Genomic DNA, 19,972 nt, shown 5'->3' on the forward strand with positions numbered 1-19,972 from the left:
TCAGACAAATATAAATAGCTGACAAGACAAGTGGACAGAAACAAACTACACACACACGATCTAATAAAGAACAAAACAACCCTGAAATACAAACCTAAAAACAGAAAATAAAGCTAAGACTAAAACTGATGACAAAACAGGATAAACTAACAGTAAACAAGAACCTAGACAAGACAAAACTCAAAGCAACCAGAGAACCTAAGGAAGGAGGGCAAAATACCTTAAACATAAACCAGAACGTGACATCTTTGGATTGTACACAACTGCAGTCAGTCAATTTTGAATTTATACTTATAGACTTTACCCAACTTAGTTAATTCAACTAGTCTCACATGTACTCCTTTACTTGAGGTACAGAAAAATATTAAGGAGATAACTAAAATGATCTCATGACAGCCAAAGTTTAGACCAATCACATATAACAGCGTAATGTAATGTTGAAACATCTAAATAACTTTTTAAAGGTTTGTAATTAGATTTTATAAGACATATTTATGATGGGCTATGATTTCTTGGTCAATGTCAAGTTGTCAAAACAATTAAATATTTGTTTCTGTTAATGCCAAATTGTCCTTACAAAGACATTTCAAACAATGTCAACTTTGCATTAAAAGTGTCATGGTTTACCAAACAGCACTTAATGTTAGCAGTCATAAAAATTGATAAAGACTCCTTCATGTTCATGACAGGTGTTACATCATGTGTTTGACAGTGTAATGTCAGACTTATGCACACCTCTTCTAATAAAGTGTTACCATTTTTTGTTCTTTTGTTGTTTTTTCTGCAGTTATTTTCCCCCTGTGTCTGCTGGAACGCTGCCAGTGGCGATGATGGTAATGGAATAAGCTGTACTGCAGGTGCAGGCAGGACTGGGCTCATCATACTTCTGTTTGCCAAGCAAACAATCTCAGATGTAGTGGTGGGCCATCCAAGATCTTGGCAAGAAATGTCATCAAGACTTGACAATCGTTGCTCAGTTTCTTAACAGAAAGCATAGTTGTTGTTTTTTTTTTGTTTTGTTTTTTTGCTAGCCATCCATATATGAAGAACTATCTCACTGAAATGAAATTTTCAGACCCAGAAGCTCTCAGGCCTGATTTTGTGTTAAATTGTTATGTATTTCTTTCAAAAGGGTAGTGTGAGATAGTATGACTGGCTTTCTTTTGCTCAGTTTGTTATCAGTTTTATTTCCATTCCCATTTGATCTGGGTGAATTGGTGTGAGAACAATTTGCTCTATTCATGCTGTGAGGATATAGTAATATATTTTTTTAGATCTGTATTTATTAAAGAAAACGACAGTAGTTTAAAGGGTACATTGGTTATTTATTTTGTTTCAGAAGTATTGTTAAGCCAGTTGAATTAATATGTGGTGGTATTAGAATTGGATTTTATTTAATTTGTTATGTTGTAGAATAGTTGTGATAATATGAATGCCAACAGCCTGTTTAATATATATATATATATATATATATATATATATATATATATATATATATATATATATATATATATATATATATAAACAGGTCCTAGGCTTCATTATTCTTTCCTATTTTGATGCTTTCATGTTACATCAATCGTTATCCAAGATCACTAATTTTACCAAACTATGAAGGGGAATAACAGAGAGAGAACTACTTGTGATGATAATATTCATAGATATCAAATAATCAAAAAAAAAATACAAAAATGTATGTCAGATTATATGAAATACCTCTTAAACGAGTGAACTGAATCAGTGTGAAATGATGTGTATGTGAATTGGAGATAAGATTTTTTGTTTAGGTCTAGGTTTAGTGCTGACAGGAAGCAGAAGACAGAAGAAAGCAGCCATGTTTCTTTAAGTGGTTTATTGATGCCTGTCAACAGGGGGCAGGAGTGCTAATCACAACAGACATCTTGTCTCTGTGTTAGGAGCTTTAAGGCGGAGGTGTTGGATGTTACCGAGATCAGTCAGACCCCCAAGCCCTCAAACTAAACAGGTTTCAATCCAGCTCCCTGGTAATTTAGGCTACAATAATCCCAAAAATTAGAAACATTTCTGATTGTTAGAACCAACATTTAAAGTTTGAAGATATCTGCTGCCAAGGACCACGTTTCAAAATGTCAAAATGACTGATCTGGTGCATGAATGTTTTATGGTCCAAAGCTTATTTTCCTGTGGGAATTAAATATTACCATAACATGCATTTAAAGATACTTTGCAATAAATAAACAACTGAGCAGAAGAGTATAAGCAAGTGAACCCTGTGGAAAAATGACATGTAGATACGACTTTAAACTGTTCCTCTCAACTCAAGTTGTCCTCGATTTTTTCTCACATCTGACACTAACCAAACTCAGTCAAATCATTGGCATTTCTGCCAGGAGTTTGTTGATTTATTTACCAAAGTTTGTATTCAGTTATATCATATTACGCTCAACTGTACGTAGTGCACTCAGCTGTCAACCTCAGTTCAGTATTTGAAATGTTACGAAAGTATTAAATGTTTTACTTCCTTTTAAATTGGACTTCCGCTAATCTTCAAAAACTAAAAAATTAATAAAAACGTCAATGAGCACAAATTATTACAATAATACATCACTCTTAAGTTAAAAATACAGCAAAAATATTTTAAACATTAAGCTTTGTTTTTTTTAAATATGAGAGAACTGTTATTTTTTGTTTTCATAGGCCTATTGTTTTGTCATCTTATAAGTAATAGTTGAAAGAATTTGTAGCGCTCATTTAAATTAGGTCCTTGCACAGACTTGTATCTTAGTAAACTTCATCAACTTATTGTAGGATTAGGGTTGTGGCTTTGGGAAGGTTGTATCTAAGTGTGATCTAGCCAATGAATATGAGGGATAGCACCTGCCAAATAGGTGCTATCTTGCAGTTGTATCAGAACCGCCCGAATATTGTCCACCCTGTCCATAATACCAACTACCTTACCCTTATCTGCTGGTTTGCCAACAATATTTATGTTACTTTTCAACTCAGCCAATGCATGTTCCTCTAGAGGTGTGAGATTTGGTATGTCAGGTATAAAGTGCAAGTTTTTTTAAGGATTGCACATCTTCCTTTAACAATATTGGTAGGGCCTGTAGGAGTTTGGGGTTAGGGGCAATTTGTCGTAATTTGACAATGGCTTCTTTGCTTTATGTAATGGAGAAGCCAGAGTATGCAGGAATTTACCCCATAACTTACTCTGCAAATTCACCAATTTGACTTTGTAAAACTGGGCCATAGTGTGTCAGTCAGGAGATAAGCGGAGCAGCTGAGAAAGAAGATAAGAAGATAAGAAGTTCCTTTAATGTCCCACAATGGGGAGATGTTGGTGTGAGAGTGGCAAAGACACAGACAGAGTTACTTAATGAAGAAATTTAATCTTAGCAAGAAGAAAGACTACATGATGGGCTAAGATGGAACCCAAAGAAACTATGAAGGCAAAACAGAGCTGAAGAGTAGATTCTCAATTAACAAGAACACAAAAATAAACTAAGACACTTCACTCAAAGCATGTGCTAATAAGACCTACAAAACCTAGGAAGGAATGATCAAAACACAAAAGCAAAACTCAAACTTGGGTCTACAAAGATACTTCTTTAAACGTCATTCAGTCTAAATAGCTCAATTGTGTCTTTTCTGGCCAAGATAACTTTTTCCAGGAGGCTTGCTTTGTTAATGAAGGTAGCTGAAATTTCTAGATGTGGCGTGCAGAACATTACCCTCTCATTCATGTTAATGTTAAACTCACGGTACAACCAGGATTTTATGTTATTGAACATCTTGACCAATTTTAACTTTTTCTTAGGTGACAGGTTGGGTAAATGTTCCAACAAAACAATGATCCCAAACACACAACTAAACTAGTGACCCCTAGAGGTCAGTGATCATAACAATAATAAATATTCTCTATTGTTCCTTGGGGAAATTCCTTAAAGTATCTAAAGCAAACAAAAGTACACGGAAACAGCAAAGTATAGCAATTTTGATAAAAAATAAATAAAAATGAAAGTAGACTGCACAGTAAGGTCTGATGTACAACTTAGGAAAAATAGCTATACAGTTATGAAACATAGCCCATTCAGATTTAAACATATAGAATAGAATAGAACATTTCATCAATCAAATATACAGATTAAGTTTGCCTATAAATTAGAACATCCATTTATATATTATAACATCTATGCAGGAGAGTGTAGTCTTTATTCAGGTCTATTTGATGTATATGACAAATCTTTATGGAGAGCAACTAAATCAGCACTGCATGCTGTAAGGGATTGGGCACTATGTCAGTTTTTTTTGCTAAGTAGGCATCCAGGGTGCCATCAAATCCTACCCCCACATCGCTGCTGTTCAAACAAATCAGTGACACCCTCCATCTCTAATAAGAGTGTGAGTGTCAAGTCAATACCCTAGTTAGCTGTTTGAACACATGCTCCTGTAGATAAGAAACTGCATGTCTGACGGTCTACCGCTGACTGACTAGATTACTCTCAAAATGATCAAATCAGAGGGTTAAAGTCAAATATGTATTGCACTGCATTTATAGACATGCAATAGTACTGTATATGCGGGTTGTTAAGAGGACATTTGGAGAAGCAGTGGGGGATTAAATGTAAAACCAAATGTGTTTTTTATGACTTAGCATTACTTGCATGCATGCCACTCACCAACTCCTATGAAATATATCTTGTCCATGGGAAAATTTCCACAGCATGACTCACAATGTTCATTCTTGTATCTTAAAACAACAATTTTACTAAGTCATAAACATTAACAATCACTAGTCAGGCAGAAGCACTGTGAATACCTGACCTAACAGTGCATTAACCCATCTTTGCTTCCAAAACTGCCTGAAATGTTGAGCAAAAGACAGGGTACAACTTGGTCAGGTCATCACGTCATCACAAGGCAACACAGAGAACTGCGGCCCGACCCCCCTCCCACTGCCTTTGCATAGGACATATAACTGAACTTCATGCAGGGATTCAATGACAGTGCCTTCACATGGTGATCATGTCCATAGGAAGCAGGGCAAAGGTCATGACCGTCATCTGCCTGGCTCCACAATCCATGCAACAGTGGCAGCCCTCCGTGTTGAAAACAAGGCTTCAAACAGGGTTTAACCCAAACACAAATGAACTAAGAGAGGTTAACACCTTAGTTGCACACAAACTTAGACCATAAGAATGGCTAATACTGGGGGAGGTGTGAACATGCTGCTCTTGCCAATTCAAACTTTACAATAAACCAGGACAGGCTAACACCTCCAGCTGGAATACAACTTAATTCAATTTAATTCAATTTTATTTATATAGCGCCAATTCATGAAACATGTCATCTCAAGGCACTTTAAAAAGTCAAATTCAATCAGATTATACAGATTGGTCAAAAATCTCCTATATAAGGGAAACCAGTTGATTGCATCAAAGTCCCGACAAGCAGCATTCACTCCTGGAGAAGCGTAGAGCCACAGGGAGAGTCGTCTGCATTGTCCATGGCTTTGCAGCAATCCCTCATACTGAGCAAGCATGAAGTGACAGTGGGAAGAAAAACTCCCCATTAACGGGAAGGAAAACCTCCAGCAGAATCGGGCTCAGTGTGAACGGTCATCTGCCTCGACCGACTGGGGTTACAGAAGACAGAGCAGAGACACAACAAGAGAGACAAAAAAGCACAGAAGCACACATTGATCTAGTAATCTGTTCTACATTAGATGGTAATAGCGTGTGATCTGTCTTCCCTGGATGATGTCACAGCTAACAGAACGCCAGACCAGGTGTAGCTACTATGAAGAAAAACAAGAGAGAACAAAAAGTTAAAAGCTTAAATGATGACAAGCAAAGCAAAACTGGAGAACAGTAGAACTCAGTAGAGTGAGAAAAGTAGGCCCTGATTTAGAACTTAGTCCACATGGTCGGCTAAACTCGGGAGAGGGGGCGAAACCGCTGCCGTCACCAATTATAGACAACAAACCAAGGAACGCTAACTTCGTTGGCTGTAATCGAACTCGGAACACAAGGTCAGCTGGACCTGGGAGAAGGGGTGAGAACGTTGCCGTCACCGACTGTAGCTTAACAACAAACTCGGGGAAGCCAACATTGTTAGTTGTAAACAAATTTGGACTTATAAGGTTGGCTAGAACGGGGAGAGGGTGTGAGAACGCAGACGTCACCAGCTGCACAACAAATTAGGGGAGGCTTGCAACATTAACAATAATCAAACTTTGACCACACGGTCGGGAAAAATCAGGAGGGGGGGGGAACCACAGCTGTCAACAATTATAGAATGCAAACTGAGGAACGCTAACACTGTTAGCTGTAATCAAACTCCGAGTATAAGGTCGGCTAGAACTGGGCGAAGGGGCGAGAATGCTGACGTCACCAATTGTAGTGCCAATACTAAAAAGTGTGAACTACCAACACCGTAACTGCAAGCCGAGTTGGGAGAGAAGTGTATACTGCCCTCACCAAAAAAAACAAGAAACCTACCTTCCAGCAGTCCTCCAGCAAGGATCAAACTGTTATAACCCGAAGAGGGCGAAATACCGCAACTTCAGCTGACAGGCAATAGGGCGTCCTACAACGGAACAATTGGTTCACAGTAAATCTGCAAGCCACAGCTATGCAAAGCGAACAGCACCCAACAAGAAAAAAGGAAAAGAGCCTCGATGACGTCAGACTATACAGGTTCTAATTGGTGATTCGGAGGAAGAAATAGAATTGTAATGTATGTGTACATTGCAGCTGTTTTACGAGTATGCATTGAAACGTGAAATCTGTACCGTTTGACTGTGTATGTTTAGTCCCTGTTCTTAAATTGCGGGTATTGCACGTACAAAATGTTCAAATATTGATAACAGCTTGGAAGCTAATTAATATTTCACCGGACCCAGCTGATTTAACATCTTAAGCAAATGCTGGTGTTGTGGGGGGTTTATTGACGCTCAAAGGTGTCCCCTTGGGTAACTATGGGAGGGTTAGGAGTTGGTGTGGTAGATATAAAGCATACGAGAATCCCACACACTGTGGCTTTGATTCATAATGAATGAGTGCATGTATTTAGGGCTACCTGTTTGCAGACAAGACACAATATATATATATATATATATATATATATATATATATATGTATGAATTAACACCCACTCTGAGATGTTCTGATGATCTTAAGGTGATGAATTTAAGGGCAATACAGTATAACTTTGAAGATGTAAGTTTCCAAAGAATATGAGGATAAAATGTATTCTGTTAAACATTGGGCATTGAGTATTATACTAAGCTGATTCTTTAAAATAGATTCACCGTTTAGTATATGGTATAATAAATCTTGCTCTTTAAGTTCCTTCTGGTTTTTATGGAGTTCTAATCTTCTTATGCAACAAACAAACTCTGATGGATCTAATCCTTATGTGCTTTTGAAATTCAAAAGCTATATCCTCTTGGGTTTCTGTGTCTAACTTCTGTAAAAAAAAAAAAAGCAACAGGGTAACGTCATTTAGATTGTGGTTATATCCTGTTTGAATGTGGCCAGCGTATGCGCACTGGTCCAAAGATAAGAAAAACAGCTTGTGTATCATTTCAATGCTCTTTCGGTTTCTTATCCCAATTTACATAAGACACAAACAATCTGCATTTCAGGGGAAAAAAGCGTTCATAATAGTGTTCAAGAAGCAATAAGCAGGCTTAACGCGCATTCATTTGCGTGAACTTTAACTCGCTCGTCAGTTCCTTAAATTGAATTCTGAGAAGAATCCCAGCTTGTTATTTGTGTGTAATCCAAGACAGTTAAATCTCTCTGTGAACGCGAGCCACTCCTGGAGCTGCTCCAGTGGCAGTAAATTAAAATGGGAATTGTTCACAGTGAAATTCCACAGCTGTAATTTTCTGAGGTATTACACATATCCCCTCAAATAAATGTTATTTACCTTAGAAAAATAACACGAAACAAAAAAAAACAAAAACAAATGAAGATTCTTAGTGAGCCACTGCTTTGGTGTTAAACATTCAAAGACTGTCTGACTTTATCAACTAGCCTTTCATTTAGTATATATTGTATTTATACTATCAGGTGAAATGTGCTGAAATACAGGTCTAATACACTAAATAAGTCATGAGAAGCTTCACGGTTGTGAAGTAAAATAGTACATGACAAAAAAACTAAACAGGAAAAAAAATATTCAAGGTGATATCCATCATCTTACAGCACCATCTGTGTCTCCCAAATTGCCTGTTTAGTGTATTATGAATTTAGTTATTCAATTTTCTGATGGAAATCCTGTATATTGCCCAAATATAAATACCCTGTCAATCATACTGTATTCAAATTGCTATGAATTTGGATCCTGCATTTGGAAGTTACATTATACCTGAGTTGAACGTGCACAAGCTTAAAAACATGTTTTGTGACCTACAAACCAAATATGCTATGAGTTTCTGTGTTTTTGCAATACCGAAAATAGTGTTATGTACCAATTTTAAAACAAAAGAAAAAAAAAGAAAAAAGAAAAATGGTTAAAACGGTTAAAAAACACAGTCTTCTGCAGTTAAAGCTATTCGAGTGAGAAAACATTGCCTTTGTGTGTATTTTAAAACTGATTGCTCAATGAACTTCTTAATAGATTTGCTTGAGAGCCACCGAGTATCTTTCTACGCTGCTTTGAAATACTGTCAGGTAACACATGACTGTCAATTAGAACTTAAACTAGGGATCCAAAGTCCATTACAGAGGCAGGCACACCAAGTCTTGCTTGTCCCCTGTCACATTAGCAGCAGAATGTGGTTTGACCAAGCAAATTATATTTGCACGCTCTGTGGCCTGATTTCCAATGATGCACTTTGAAGTGAAGATGCACTGAAACTACATAAAGAGGTGCTTTACCAACCCGTGTGCCTTTTGTTTGATCTGCCCTTCCTAACCATACAGGTATGTTTTTTTTTATTGTGTAACATCTATCTATCTATCTATCTATCTATCTATCTATCTATCTATCTATCTATCTATCTATCTATCTATCTATCTATCTATCTATCTATCTATCTATCTATCTATCTATCTATCTATCTATCTATCTATCTATCTATCTATCTATCTCTATATATAGAGAGATAGATAGATGGATAGATGGATAGATATAGATAGATAGATTTAGATATAGGCTATATCTATCTATCTATCTATCTATCTATCTATCTATCGATCGATATATCGATCGATCGATTGATCGATCGATCGATCGATCGATCGATCGATAGATAGATAGATAGATAGATAGATAGATAGATAGATAGATATTGTTGTACATATATTACATATATGTGTATAAACTGTATATATATTTATATATATATATATATATATATATATATATATATATATATATATATATATATATATATATATATATATATATATATATATACATATAACGGACGGTGTGCCTAACGGACATTTCTGTCCGTTAGGCACACCGTAGTGTGTGCTGGCTGTGGTTGCTTAGCAACGTCTCCATAACAACAGGCCTAGGAGCAGTGCTGGACTGACGCGTCAAGTCAATTTGTTCAACAACTTTGTCTTTTATTGTTTCCTGTATCACTTCCATTGTTTCGCGTTTGTTAAGAGAAACGTAAAGGTACTTCGCAGTCTCATTGTTTTTTTTTTTTTTCAAAGAAATTAGCAGTTAGGTCGGTTTTTTTCGTTCGATAGTTAGCCAACGTCGGTCCAAACGCTCGTAAACACTGCGCGCTTTTGCCACATACGATGGAGTTGGACATTCGTGAGCATTTAGCGAAAGCAAAGGAGAATCAAGGTTTGTCGTGTGTATAGAAAAAAGATGCGGAGAGTGGTGAGAATACAGGTTCACCGTGTTTATTTCACATTTGCAGACCTCGGAGCTCTGCACTCTGCTTACAGTTTGATTAAAGGACCGTCAACAGCTGGGCACAGCGGAGCACTTCCACGCTTCCCCCCAGAGCTGTACGTCCTGTGTGCGGAACATGCTCTGCAGGTAAAGTATTTTACGACCAATCACAGCGAACTTTAACTTCAGCTGGCACAGCACAAAGCTCATCAATTTAACAGGTGGAACGCATAAGGACAGATGTATTACATGTACATTCGGTAAAAAATGATTAGTACGTCATTACTTTTCATCAAGTTAAAACAAAAGTCTCTTACATTGTTCCCAGATTAGAAACAGCTGGTTTTTCAATCAGCAAAATACACAAATTGGACATAAATTGCGTGTAAATTCAAGCAGAAAAATAGACGCTGAAAAAGTGATGACGTCATTGAGGCTACTCGCTGGCTCGCGTTCTTCCAAGTGCCTACATAGAGTGAGATATATTTTAAGCATTTTCTTTCTTTAATCATTATTGTGATCATGGCATACAGGTAGTAGAGACTGATCGTTCAGTGTCAGAACATTTGAATATTACACAAAACCAATACAAAGAATTTGTTATGCAAAAGCCTTCACAATTAATTTAGTTAGTAGTTGTTCAGTCCACAGAAATGTTTTGCGCAACTCTGGAAGGAGTGAAAACCACTGAAGGTCCTTGCTTATGGTGTTGGCTGATCACAGGGTGCTGTGTGCATGCTTAATAATGGAAATCAGTATTATTATTATTATTATTATTATTATTATTATTATTATTATTATGTAAGGCAAAAGTGTTGTTAAAAAAGTGTCTCAAAACAAGGTACCTCGATTTGACCATACTATGACCACAAATTTCTACGGCAGTAGCTTACTCTGGTTGCACACAAAGGTTTCTGGATTAAATTGCATCCTGTTGGTTTATTACATTTTATTTCTGTGTTTTACTCTTTGTTTTTCCTCTATTTGTTAGTAAACAAAGCACTTTCATGTAAATTTACCTAAAGAAGACCACGTGACCGGAAGTACGATATTGACAATAAGTAAACAAGGAGAAGCAATGGAGCCCACGGATATGTATAAACAATTAATAAATTATCTTTTAATGTCATTATGATAAATACATAAAAAATTAAATAAATAAATACAATAATAAGTAAATGTATTTATTCTTACCTGTGAAGGGTAATGCCAGTAGATCAGGGCCATGTTTCAGAAAGCTGGGTTAGTGGATATCCAGAGTCAATTCTGGGGTAAATTCCTTCATACCCTGGCTTTTCTGTTTCAGGAGTGTCAGAAGCCTTTACCCTGAGTCAAATTATGACAACAATTTACTCTGTGAAACAACCGTGCTACCCAGCAACGTTGTTTGGGAAAACTCTGAGTTTTTTTCTACTGTTTTAGCTGAGATCTGTACAAGGAGGTGTAGGAAAAAGCGTGTCATTTTCTGGAGGAGCATGTATGCTGGAGAGCAAATACTCCACAGAAATCTGTCAGGAGAGGCTGATCAGAATACGATTAAATGTCTGATCATTTCTGGATTCATATATTTTCAAGCGTTACTGTTTTTCGCCGCTGTCATTGATTTATCTCAATATTCTCAGTCCGCACATCGTTCCTATAATGAGGGGACGCTCTCAGTTCTGAACAAGTTATACTAAAGTTTAATATTGTTCCATAGTCAGAGACCCACAAGACTAATAAAAGAACTACATAGAATGAAAATAATAATTTATTCTGTATCAAATTTTCAGACTTCCAGTTCTAATTTTCCATTCATACATTTCTTCCTCCAACACCGTTAGGGCTACAGCACATTTCTTCACTTAAATACCGGCACCTTTACATCAACTTAAAATATAAATATAGCCTGTATGATTAATATAAAGTGAGGTTGGCACAAATTATACACCTAAAAGACAATCTGTCAACTCATCTTCCTTTCTGGTAGTTCTGTGGTAGATGCTGCAATATTTCTGTCTGCTGATCGTGCCCTGTGCATAGTTTTTTTCAGGCTCTTTCGGGACTTTTTAATGCGTACTCGTTAAACTGCTCGTAAACACTTTCAGGACGAACCCTTGGCCTATATTGTTCTATTTAAGGAACAATTTATGCTTTTTTCTTGTGTGTTTTCTTTTATTGGTCCAAATACATGACTAGGCTCCTTTTGACACCATGAGTACTCTTCAAGTGTTTGAATGTTAGTGTTTATTTTAATACTTCGATATTTTGAAAAACAAAAAACAAAGCCATAAATCTTATAGTACATATGTTAGTGTGTTGGCATAACGGTACGCGGTGAGAATATAAAAGGTACAAAAAGAACACCAGCTCTGAAGTTTCCTGCAAAGTGCTGTGAAGCGTGTTTTTATGTTGTGAAGATTTCACAACTCCCGAAGAGTCACATAAGATACGATGCTGGAAGCAGCCCTCAGGACCCAAAGATTTACATCTGACTGCAAACAACAGAGGATGGCTTCAAATTTAAGGATGAATAAAGTTAGAATAATAAAATCAGGACTCTCAATCACATTTGGTCCATTTAGAAAGGCAGATCTTTGTCCTTAAAGGTTTGTAGAGACAAGGTTGAATTAAGCCTATATATACATAAGTTAATAACCATATAAATAGACAAAGGTACATTCATTGGTTTAGAATCACACACGTTCAAAGGCCAACTTACAGATTTGATCATATCCAAAGTCTCTGGGGGTCTCTTGCTGAATTATAGAGATGTTTAATGAATAAAGTCTAGTATAGTTGAATCCTTTAAACAAATAATAGTGGTTTTGGAATTTTCAAACAAAGTGCATTTATGTATCTACAGCGAGTAAACGATCAGACTGAGAGTGCAGCCTTGAGCTAAACTTTACTTTTACTGATGAAATGCCAGGTTAATACCAGTAAGGGACTAATACTCCACCATGAGAACTCAACTGTCTTTGAGTAGGGGAATATACTTTAAAAATAAACAGTGAGGATACTCTTTAACCTGTTTTCTTCATTTTTGTCATCAAATAGGTTTTCTGTCAAGCTGTAATTGTCTTGGTGCTAACAAAGCACAGATCCATTGATGGACCACAGTAATATTTTTCTTTTTCTTTTTTTGAGAGGCACTTGGAAGCTTACGCATTCCTCACAAAAATTAGTGAAAACTGTTGGAAGAAAATGTCTAAATATAACCACAAACATTGCAAAGTTTTTCAGTGTGAAATACTTTTTTTCTGTAACATTTTGATAATCTCTGGTGACTGTACTCCTGTGAATGCTTCTACCCTTCAAAGTATAAACAGTACTTTCTGGTTTTCACTGTATTCTAAATGCACATAACGTTGACACCGTTTTGGTATTCCTCCATTAGTGTTTCTCTTTCTCTTTGTTTTCTGTCAGCTGGGCCTTATGGAGATGAGCTCTGAATGCCTAAAGATGTATTTTGAAGGAAATCCGCAGGGCGGCCAATTTTTGTGTCGAGCTCTTCTGTGCCAGGGCCAGCTGAAGTCTCTGCTGTTGTCTCCTGCTTCCAGTGCGGTGAGGACAGTAGATTTTACACAACATTGCACGTGCATGTTTGTGCATGTTAGGGGTTTTTGATCCAGATTGGTATAGATGAACGGGTTCTCTAGAAGTATACCAAATTGTGTTCGCGTTGCAGATCTGATTGATTTCTGAACTGGCATTTGCTAAAACTGATGCCTACTGGGATACTTTATTCCATTTGTATGCTTAAAAACTCAGTAAGCTAAAAGTCTGGACAAATGACACGTGATCTTCCATCACTTTTAGGCCACTAACATGCTACAGTATCTGTTTTTCTTTAGTGTTTGACATGCTGTCCCATTAAGAGTTTATGCAGAGCGTTGTAATGTTTCCAAAGCAACATCACCTGCCGCTGATGTTGTCAATCGGAGATGTTTGCAGACCACGGCTAACATTAGCGTTATTATTCTCAGTTTTGATATGACTTGTTGGTAACTGCTTATAAATAAATATTTTAGTGTGGTTCCATGTTATCATGTGTGAACAAAACTTATAAAAAGAGTTGTTTTGCCACCTTAGGAAATGCTCATTGCTGTGAATCTCGTAAATATAATACCCAACGTTTCAGCTGACAGACAGGTAACTGCAGCAGCCAATACAGTCTTCGCCTTTCACTGTGAACACTATAAAATAGGTTGAAAGCACTTAGATTGTTAGGGACAACCTAGATTAATTTAATAAAACATATATGTTGTCTATAGATGGTAAGACATATGTAAATAAATCATCTATGCACCCAGTGTACTTGTGCAAATATCTAGATGATGAAAACCAATAGTGAAGCACTTTTTGTGCTTAACTTACACAGAATGAATTGTTTTGGTCTAATTTCCACATTTATCACAGAACACCTCTAGGCTCTTGAACGGAGCGCAGAGCTTCCAATATAAATTAGGACCGGTGCTAATGGTGGCCATCAGCGGAGGAGAGCGGCGCTGGATGTGATGTTAGTTTGGAATTAGATTCTTTGCTGGTGCAGTGGGTCCTGGGTTCCTCCTCATGATAACGCCTTGCCTCATGTGGTAAGAGTATGCAGGCCGTTTGTGGCGGATGAAGCTCCCAGCTCCCCTGACCTAGATCCAACAAAACATCTGGGATCATGTTCAGTTACACCATCCATCATCTCATAAGGAACGAGTCCCAACTTTGTCAGGCATGCATATAAGAACGTCGGGGCCGTACAAACCACTGACGACCCTTTTGAGTTGCTGGAATGACTTCAACTTAAAGTTACCTACTGTTTAGGTTTTTCAGCTTCCCTTTCTTGGTGACTTCAGATTAAGCCACCTGTTGGTTGATACATTTGATTTTCATCCAACGACATTTCATCCTTTTTTTTTTTCTAACACATTATTCATACCATAATTGTATGAATATCCTGCATGATTTATTTTTCCAATTTAGATCAGATGAATTTTCAAAGAGTTCGGTTAATTTTCTTTAACAGTGTACTTATTTTTATGTTTCGTTATACGACACATTGTCACTTCCCTATCTGCAATCATTTTATATTTCAGGAAGAAATTAACGAGGCCGTGATGTATTTTCTGAAAGCGATTGAAATGTCGAAGAAGGAACCAAGGTATGAAACCTCTCAGAAATGTTTGTCCTCCTTGTTGTTTCTTTTTTCTGCGTGTCTAGGGATTCATTGTGTTGCTCATGAACAATCGCTCTGAATTTGAGCACAAAATTGAACTATTGCTTAGGATTTATTCCTCTCAATTACTGGAGAAAACTGTTAGCCGAGTGGGTGATTTAAAATAAATGTAGCAGTAGAAGTTGTAATAGATTTTTTTTTATTCCCATAGTTAGACTGAAAAACTCTTTGCAGACTTGGGTCAGCCTTTGTGAGCAAACACTGCCAGAGCTCGTTGCTAATTAACTCATAACCTGTCAATAAACGGGACGAATGAGCATTACCAATTAACACCAAAGGGAATACATATCCAATTCATCCAGCTCACACTCTCCAGTGAATAAATTAGAAGCACTCAAACTCTCTGTTCAGAGAACTCTTTCCAGAACAGCTCGTTGATTCCAAAATGTCTCAGATTTCGCAGAGTTTCCAGGCCCCGCTCGTCCGTAGCTCATTGGGCGATAATTAATGCGCTCATGTTCAGACGTTCACAGAGCCTCTGCAGATACAGTTGACACTTGGTCTGAATTGAGTTACACTGAGCGGCGCAATTGGAGGCAAGTGTATCGTATGAATGATTCATAGTTCTGTGTTTATTTTTCTGCATATGTTTCGTCTTCCAGCACTCACTTCTTGGTGTTCAACGCCTCAGTGCTGTACTTGCAGACAGCGGGGCTTCTCCTGCAGCCTGGACGCTGCCTCCAGTTAGTCCACTCCTTAAAGCAGGTGCTGGGAAGTTTGGAGGAGGTGGCGGACCAGGACCTCAGCTGGAGGGCAGAGCTCATGATGCAAGTGACTTTTCCTTCACCAGATTTGCCTGCTTCTGAGTCTGACCACACTCGTGCATAATTTATCAAGATGACACACCAAGCTGCTTAACTAGCTCAGCCTTCTGGCATCCCCAGTTACTGTACTTGGTTGTCATATTCTATTTATGAACAGGACAATCTGTTCTGGTGCAAGCTGTTAAATCATGTTTTCCGTTTATGCCTCCGGTGCAAATGTTTGTTTCATGTTTGTTCTGGGAGGAAAATGTTCCACCCATGACCAACGCCAATGGAAGGATATTAAAAGCATCTTATACAACACGCTAGCCTGATCAAGATGCATCAGCAGATTTTGTGGTTAACTACTGTGTTTTCTAGCAGCACATGTTTTTTTTTTACGTCACAATCTGAGAAACAACTTTGCAAAAACATGTTAGAGTTTCATAACACTCAGATTATGAGGATGTTTTCTCTTTATTTCCATGCAGACAGTTGGTTAAATGCCACGTGTATTCTGGACAAGTGGAGGAGGCTGCAAGTTTTGCCAGAGTAACAGAAAATTTCATCAAGTCACATGCTGCACATCTTTATCCAAGACTTTACACATTACAGGTAAGCAGATTATTGCTAGTTCACCTTTAAAGTTAAAACTTCATATATATATTTTTTTTAAAACAGTGCCATTCATATATTTATTTACACCACTGGCAAAGATGTGGAGTGCAGTCTTTAATTTTAGTAAATTATTTAAGGGAAATCTAAATATTTAATTAAGAATAATTATTTTTGAATTCTTCAGCTTAGTTAACAGTTGTTTTGGAATGGGGACTAAATGTTCTGAGAAGGTTTTTATTTAACATGCATAGTATTTCAAAGAGTTCATGATGCCATGCAATCTAACATGAGGCTTTGGAAGAGAAACAGGCAATCAGCATCTGGGATTCTCCACCATACTTGACATTAGGCGCTTTTCCATATGGTCTTTCTTTTTTTTTTTATAGAATATAACAAAATAGAAATGACTGTTGTTGTCCCTCAGCTGGGACGTTCACATGTCCCATCAGCAAAGGTCCATTTTGAGCTTTTATTTCCAAAATGCTCCATTTTTACTCTTATTTGAACAAAACACCCAGGCCCAGGTAGTTATTCTCCACTGAATGACTGTACCCAAAATAAATGTCAGATTCTCTTTACATTTCACCTCACTGAAATACTGCACTTTGCAAATAGCATGACACTGTTTTTTTTAATACACGCACTATTTGATTGAATAAAGTACTCCATTTTTACTTTGAAGTTGAATTTTCACAGCTTGAAGCTCTAAAAACTAACAGACAGAGTCCTAGAAGCTCTAATTCAGAGTGGGAACATTTTATCTAAACGTTTCTCTCCAAACCCAACCTCAAAATTCACCAAGGCTGCCTTGTGGCTAAATCTTAGTGAAAGCTTAAGTAAAAAAACAAACGGTTCATCTGTACTTGTATTTCAACTCGTATTTCGTATTAATCTTGCACTCATTGTGTGCTTTACAACCTCCTTCAGTGATTATTCTGCTGTACTGGTTGATCGTAGCAACATGTTGACTAAAGAGAAATTGTTATTGCCTGTTACCGGTATTTAGCCGGGTCACATGAGTTAGCAGATCAGACTGCTTTTTGAAGTTGGAACTGAAACATGGTTTAGTTGGTGTTTGACGTCATTCTCAGATCCCAAAAGCAACTCCAGGTAAGTGGAGCACATCATTTAGCTTTTTTCGCCGCTTGTTTACAAGGGGTCCCAATAGGTGTGGGGGGAAGGGTTATGTAACATCTATGTTCTTTTATTTTATCCAGAAAAAAAAAAAACATTATAGTTCCACCTTCAATCAAACATATTGTGTTGACAGAAGGTCTTCTTCTCTTCAGGTCCAACACAAGCTGTCAGAGGATGATGTGCTCCTTGAAACCAGCAGACAGTGTATCACCCTCAGGATCATTTATAAAATCCAAGAGTTAAAAAAGTAAGAATAGCTTCTGTCACTTTTACTTTGTCCGATACGTTTTTAACTGCCAGCATAAAAGCTAATCTCCTTCATTCAGAGAAAATAAATAAGTTGTGCCTTTGATTACCAGATGGAAAAAGTATATTTCTGATAATGATTACATTTTAGCAGTTAAACGAGGAAGAGTCATGCTGTATTTTTGATTAGCTGCTTGCTTCTTCTAGGAATGTTTCCAACAAGCTATGCAGCTAAGTTGAGTTGATGGGACTAAAACTGAATTTTATATACTTTGTAACTTCCAACCAATTGGAAAAAAAAAAGTTGAGATCTGCTCATTGCTTTGGTCATAGACCAAATTGATATAATTTGCTATACAAGTCAGTTGGCCCAGATTGTGGAACCTGAATTACCAAAAGAAGAAAAGAACGCAAGAAACAAACACAGAGCACAGAGAAGGAAGGGAGCAAAGCGAAGGACAAAAAGGAGCAGGGGAAATTTCCAGGTCAGAAATAATAAGGACACATGGAAAAGAGGAAGGAAATAAGGGGATAAGGAAGAAAGGGCACATTGGAGGATGAAAGAAAAAAGGGCATAAGGGATGGAGGGAGGAAGGATGGACGAAAGGATAAGATCACTTTATATATTCTTTATTGCCTTTTTCCATAAGTATCCACATTTGAAAACTACTGAATTAATATTCCATGTTTTTCCCCACTGCACCAAAACCACCGTAGAGTCTCCTTCACCTGCTGGTGCAGCAGAGGGTTTTTACGGTATTCTGGACGGAAATCCCACAGACGACGATGTATTTTCTAAAAAGCCAGAGGAAAGCAAAAGTAGCTGGAGTCGCGTAGCATTGGCCGTCAGTCGTGGGAGCTGTGCTGGTAAACTTTTATCTCAAATAGTAAGAGATTAATTTGTCTCACAGCTTAAATGTTTGCCTGATAATTGCATATATTGAAGGCACAGTAGCCCATCATCTCTTCTGCCGCAGCGAAGCGTGCAACCCAACCCCCCGCCCTTCTCTGAAGGCATGTACTCAGCATGTCAAAGCTCCTTATGGCTCTACATTTCTGCAATAAACGTCAAGAGCATTACTCACTCCGTGCATCATATAGTATTTTTTTTTTTTTTTGCCTTAGGTCTATAGACTGCATGGTTTGAGCATATTACAGGGTGAATGAAATTACACAAGCATGCATGGTGTTAGGTGCACAAATGCTCGTCATAATGTACACAGACCAGCTCTCCTGGTGTGTGCAGCAGGTGGAAAGAGTTCAATGAGAACACAATGACAGAGGAGGATTGTGAGAGGCTGAAGGAGATTTTCTCTCTCCTTGTGGATTCTCCGGGACCAAACAGTACGCCTGCGAGTTCTAGCGCTCCGCAGAGCCCGACGCCCGTCCAACTCCGTGACAGGTTTGTGACCCATCACGTCCCGCTCAAATATCCTTACACCCACTCCCTCCGTACCAATCGTGGCTCAGATGACTTTATTCAAATGTCGTGAATAGTAGAAGTTATGTGAGTTTTTTTTATCTGGGATTTGCAGAGTTGCCCTCCTGCTGGAGTTGGCTCTGCTGTCGTCGCAAGGGAAGCGTCCGGAAATAGCTGCTGACTGTTTGAAACAGCTGAAGTTGGTGGGAGAAGTTGTAAGTGTGCAATATTCATCTGAAAACGTCAGGCAGGAGAAATTATTAGGAGCAATTATAACTCCACATATCAGAGATTGATGTACATTTTCTCCTAAATCCGAAATAGACACTTGAAAATAGATGGAATAAATTATCTGAGCTCTTAACAAATAAAAAAAGATCACTTTATTACTCTGATTATTGTGGAATTTGTTTAATAAGGTGTTCTTTCAATTGTTTTATACAAGTGACACGACCAGCATGGACATGATCCTTTGATGACAAAAATGCAAATTATAATGTTTGATTTTTCTCCTTATGCTTTGTGCACTGCTGAACATTACCTCCTGTTAATAGAAACTTCTGTCTTTTTAGAACATTGACCAACGCATAATAATGGAATGTGTCAACTGTGAAATTAACCTTCTGAAAAAAGAGGCCAAGATGAATGACTACTCCAAAGCCAGCGTGGAGGTGCTAAATCATCCACTGCAGTTATTATCCATGGATTTTCACCTGTTATCGTTCGTAAAGCAACACATTGTCTTTA

At 37.6% G+C, this 19,972-nt stretch overlaps 1 protein-coding gene across 1 annotated transcript in view; it reads left to right on the forward strand.

Annotated features, from left to right (window-relative positions):
- Positions 1 to 9,528: 9,528 nt before the first annotated feature.
- Positions 9,529 to 19,972, forward strand: part of LOC105926188 (cilia- and flagella-associated protein 46) — an 83,612-nt gene continuing 73,168 nt past the window's right edge. Inside the window, exons 1-10 of the mRNA XM_036126569.1 lie at positions 9,529 to 9,798; positions 9,875 to 9,996; positions 13,258 to 13,395; positions 14,922 to 14,986; positions 15,664 to 15,828; positions 16,296 to 16,419; positions 17,712 to 17,806; positions 19,052 to 19,207; positions 19,341 to 19,440; positions 19,798 to 19,896. Coding sequence (XP_035982462.1) covers positions 9,750 to 9,798; positions 9,875 to 9,996; positions 13,258 to 13,395; positions 14,922 to 14,986; positions 15,664 to 15,828; positions 16,296 to 16,419; positions 17,712 to 17,806; positions 19,052 to 19,207; positions 19,341 to 19,440; positions 19,798 to 19,896 — 1,113 coding nt within the window. The 5' untranslated portion in view covers positions 9,529 to 9,749. The remainder of the gene's footprint in view (positions 9,799 to 9,874; positions 9,997 to 13,257; positions 13,396 to 14,921; positions 14,987 to 15,663; positions 15,829 to 16,295; positions 16,420 to 17,711; positions 17,807 to 19,051; positions 19,208 to 19,340; positions 19,441 to 19,797; positions 19,897 to 19,972) is intronic.

The sequence above is a fragment of the Fundulus heteroclitus genome, chromosome 22, assembly GCF_011125445.2.
Source record: "Fundulus heteroclitus isolate FHET01 chromosome 22, MU-UCD_Fhet_4.1, whole genome shotgun sequence".
In the NCBI taxonomy this organism is placed as follows: domain Eukaryota; kingdom Metazoa; phylum Chordata; class Actinopteri; order Cyprinodontiformes; family Fundulidae; genus Fundulus; species Fundulus heteroclitus.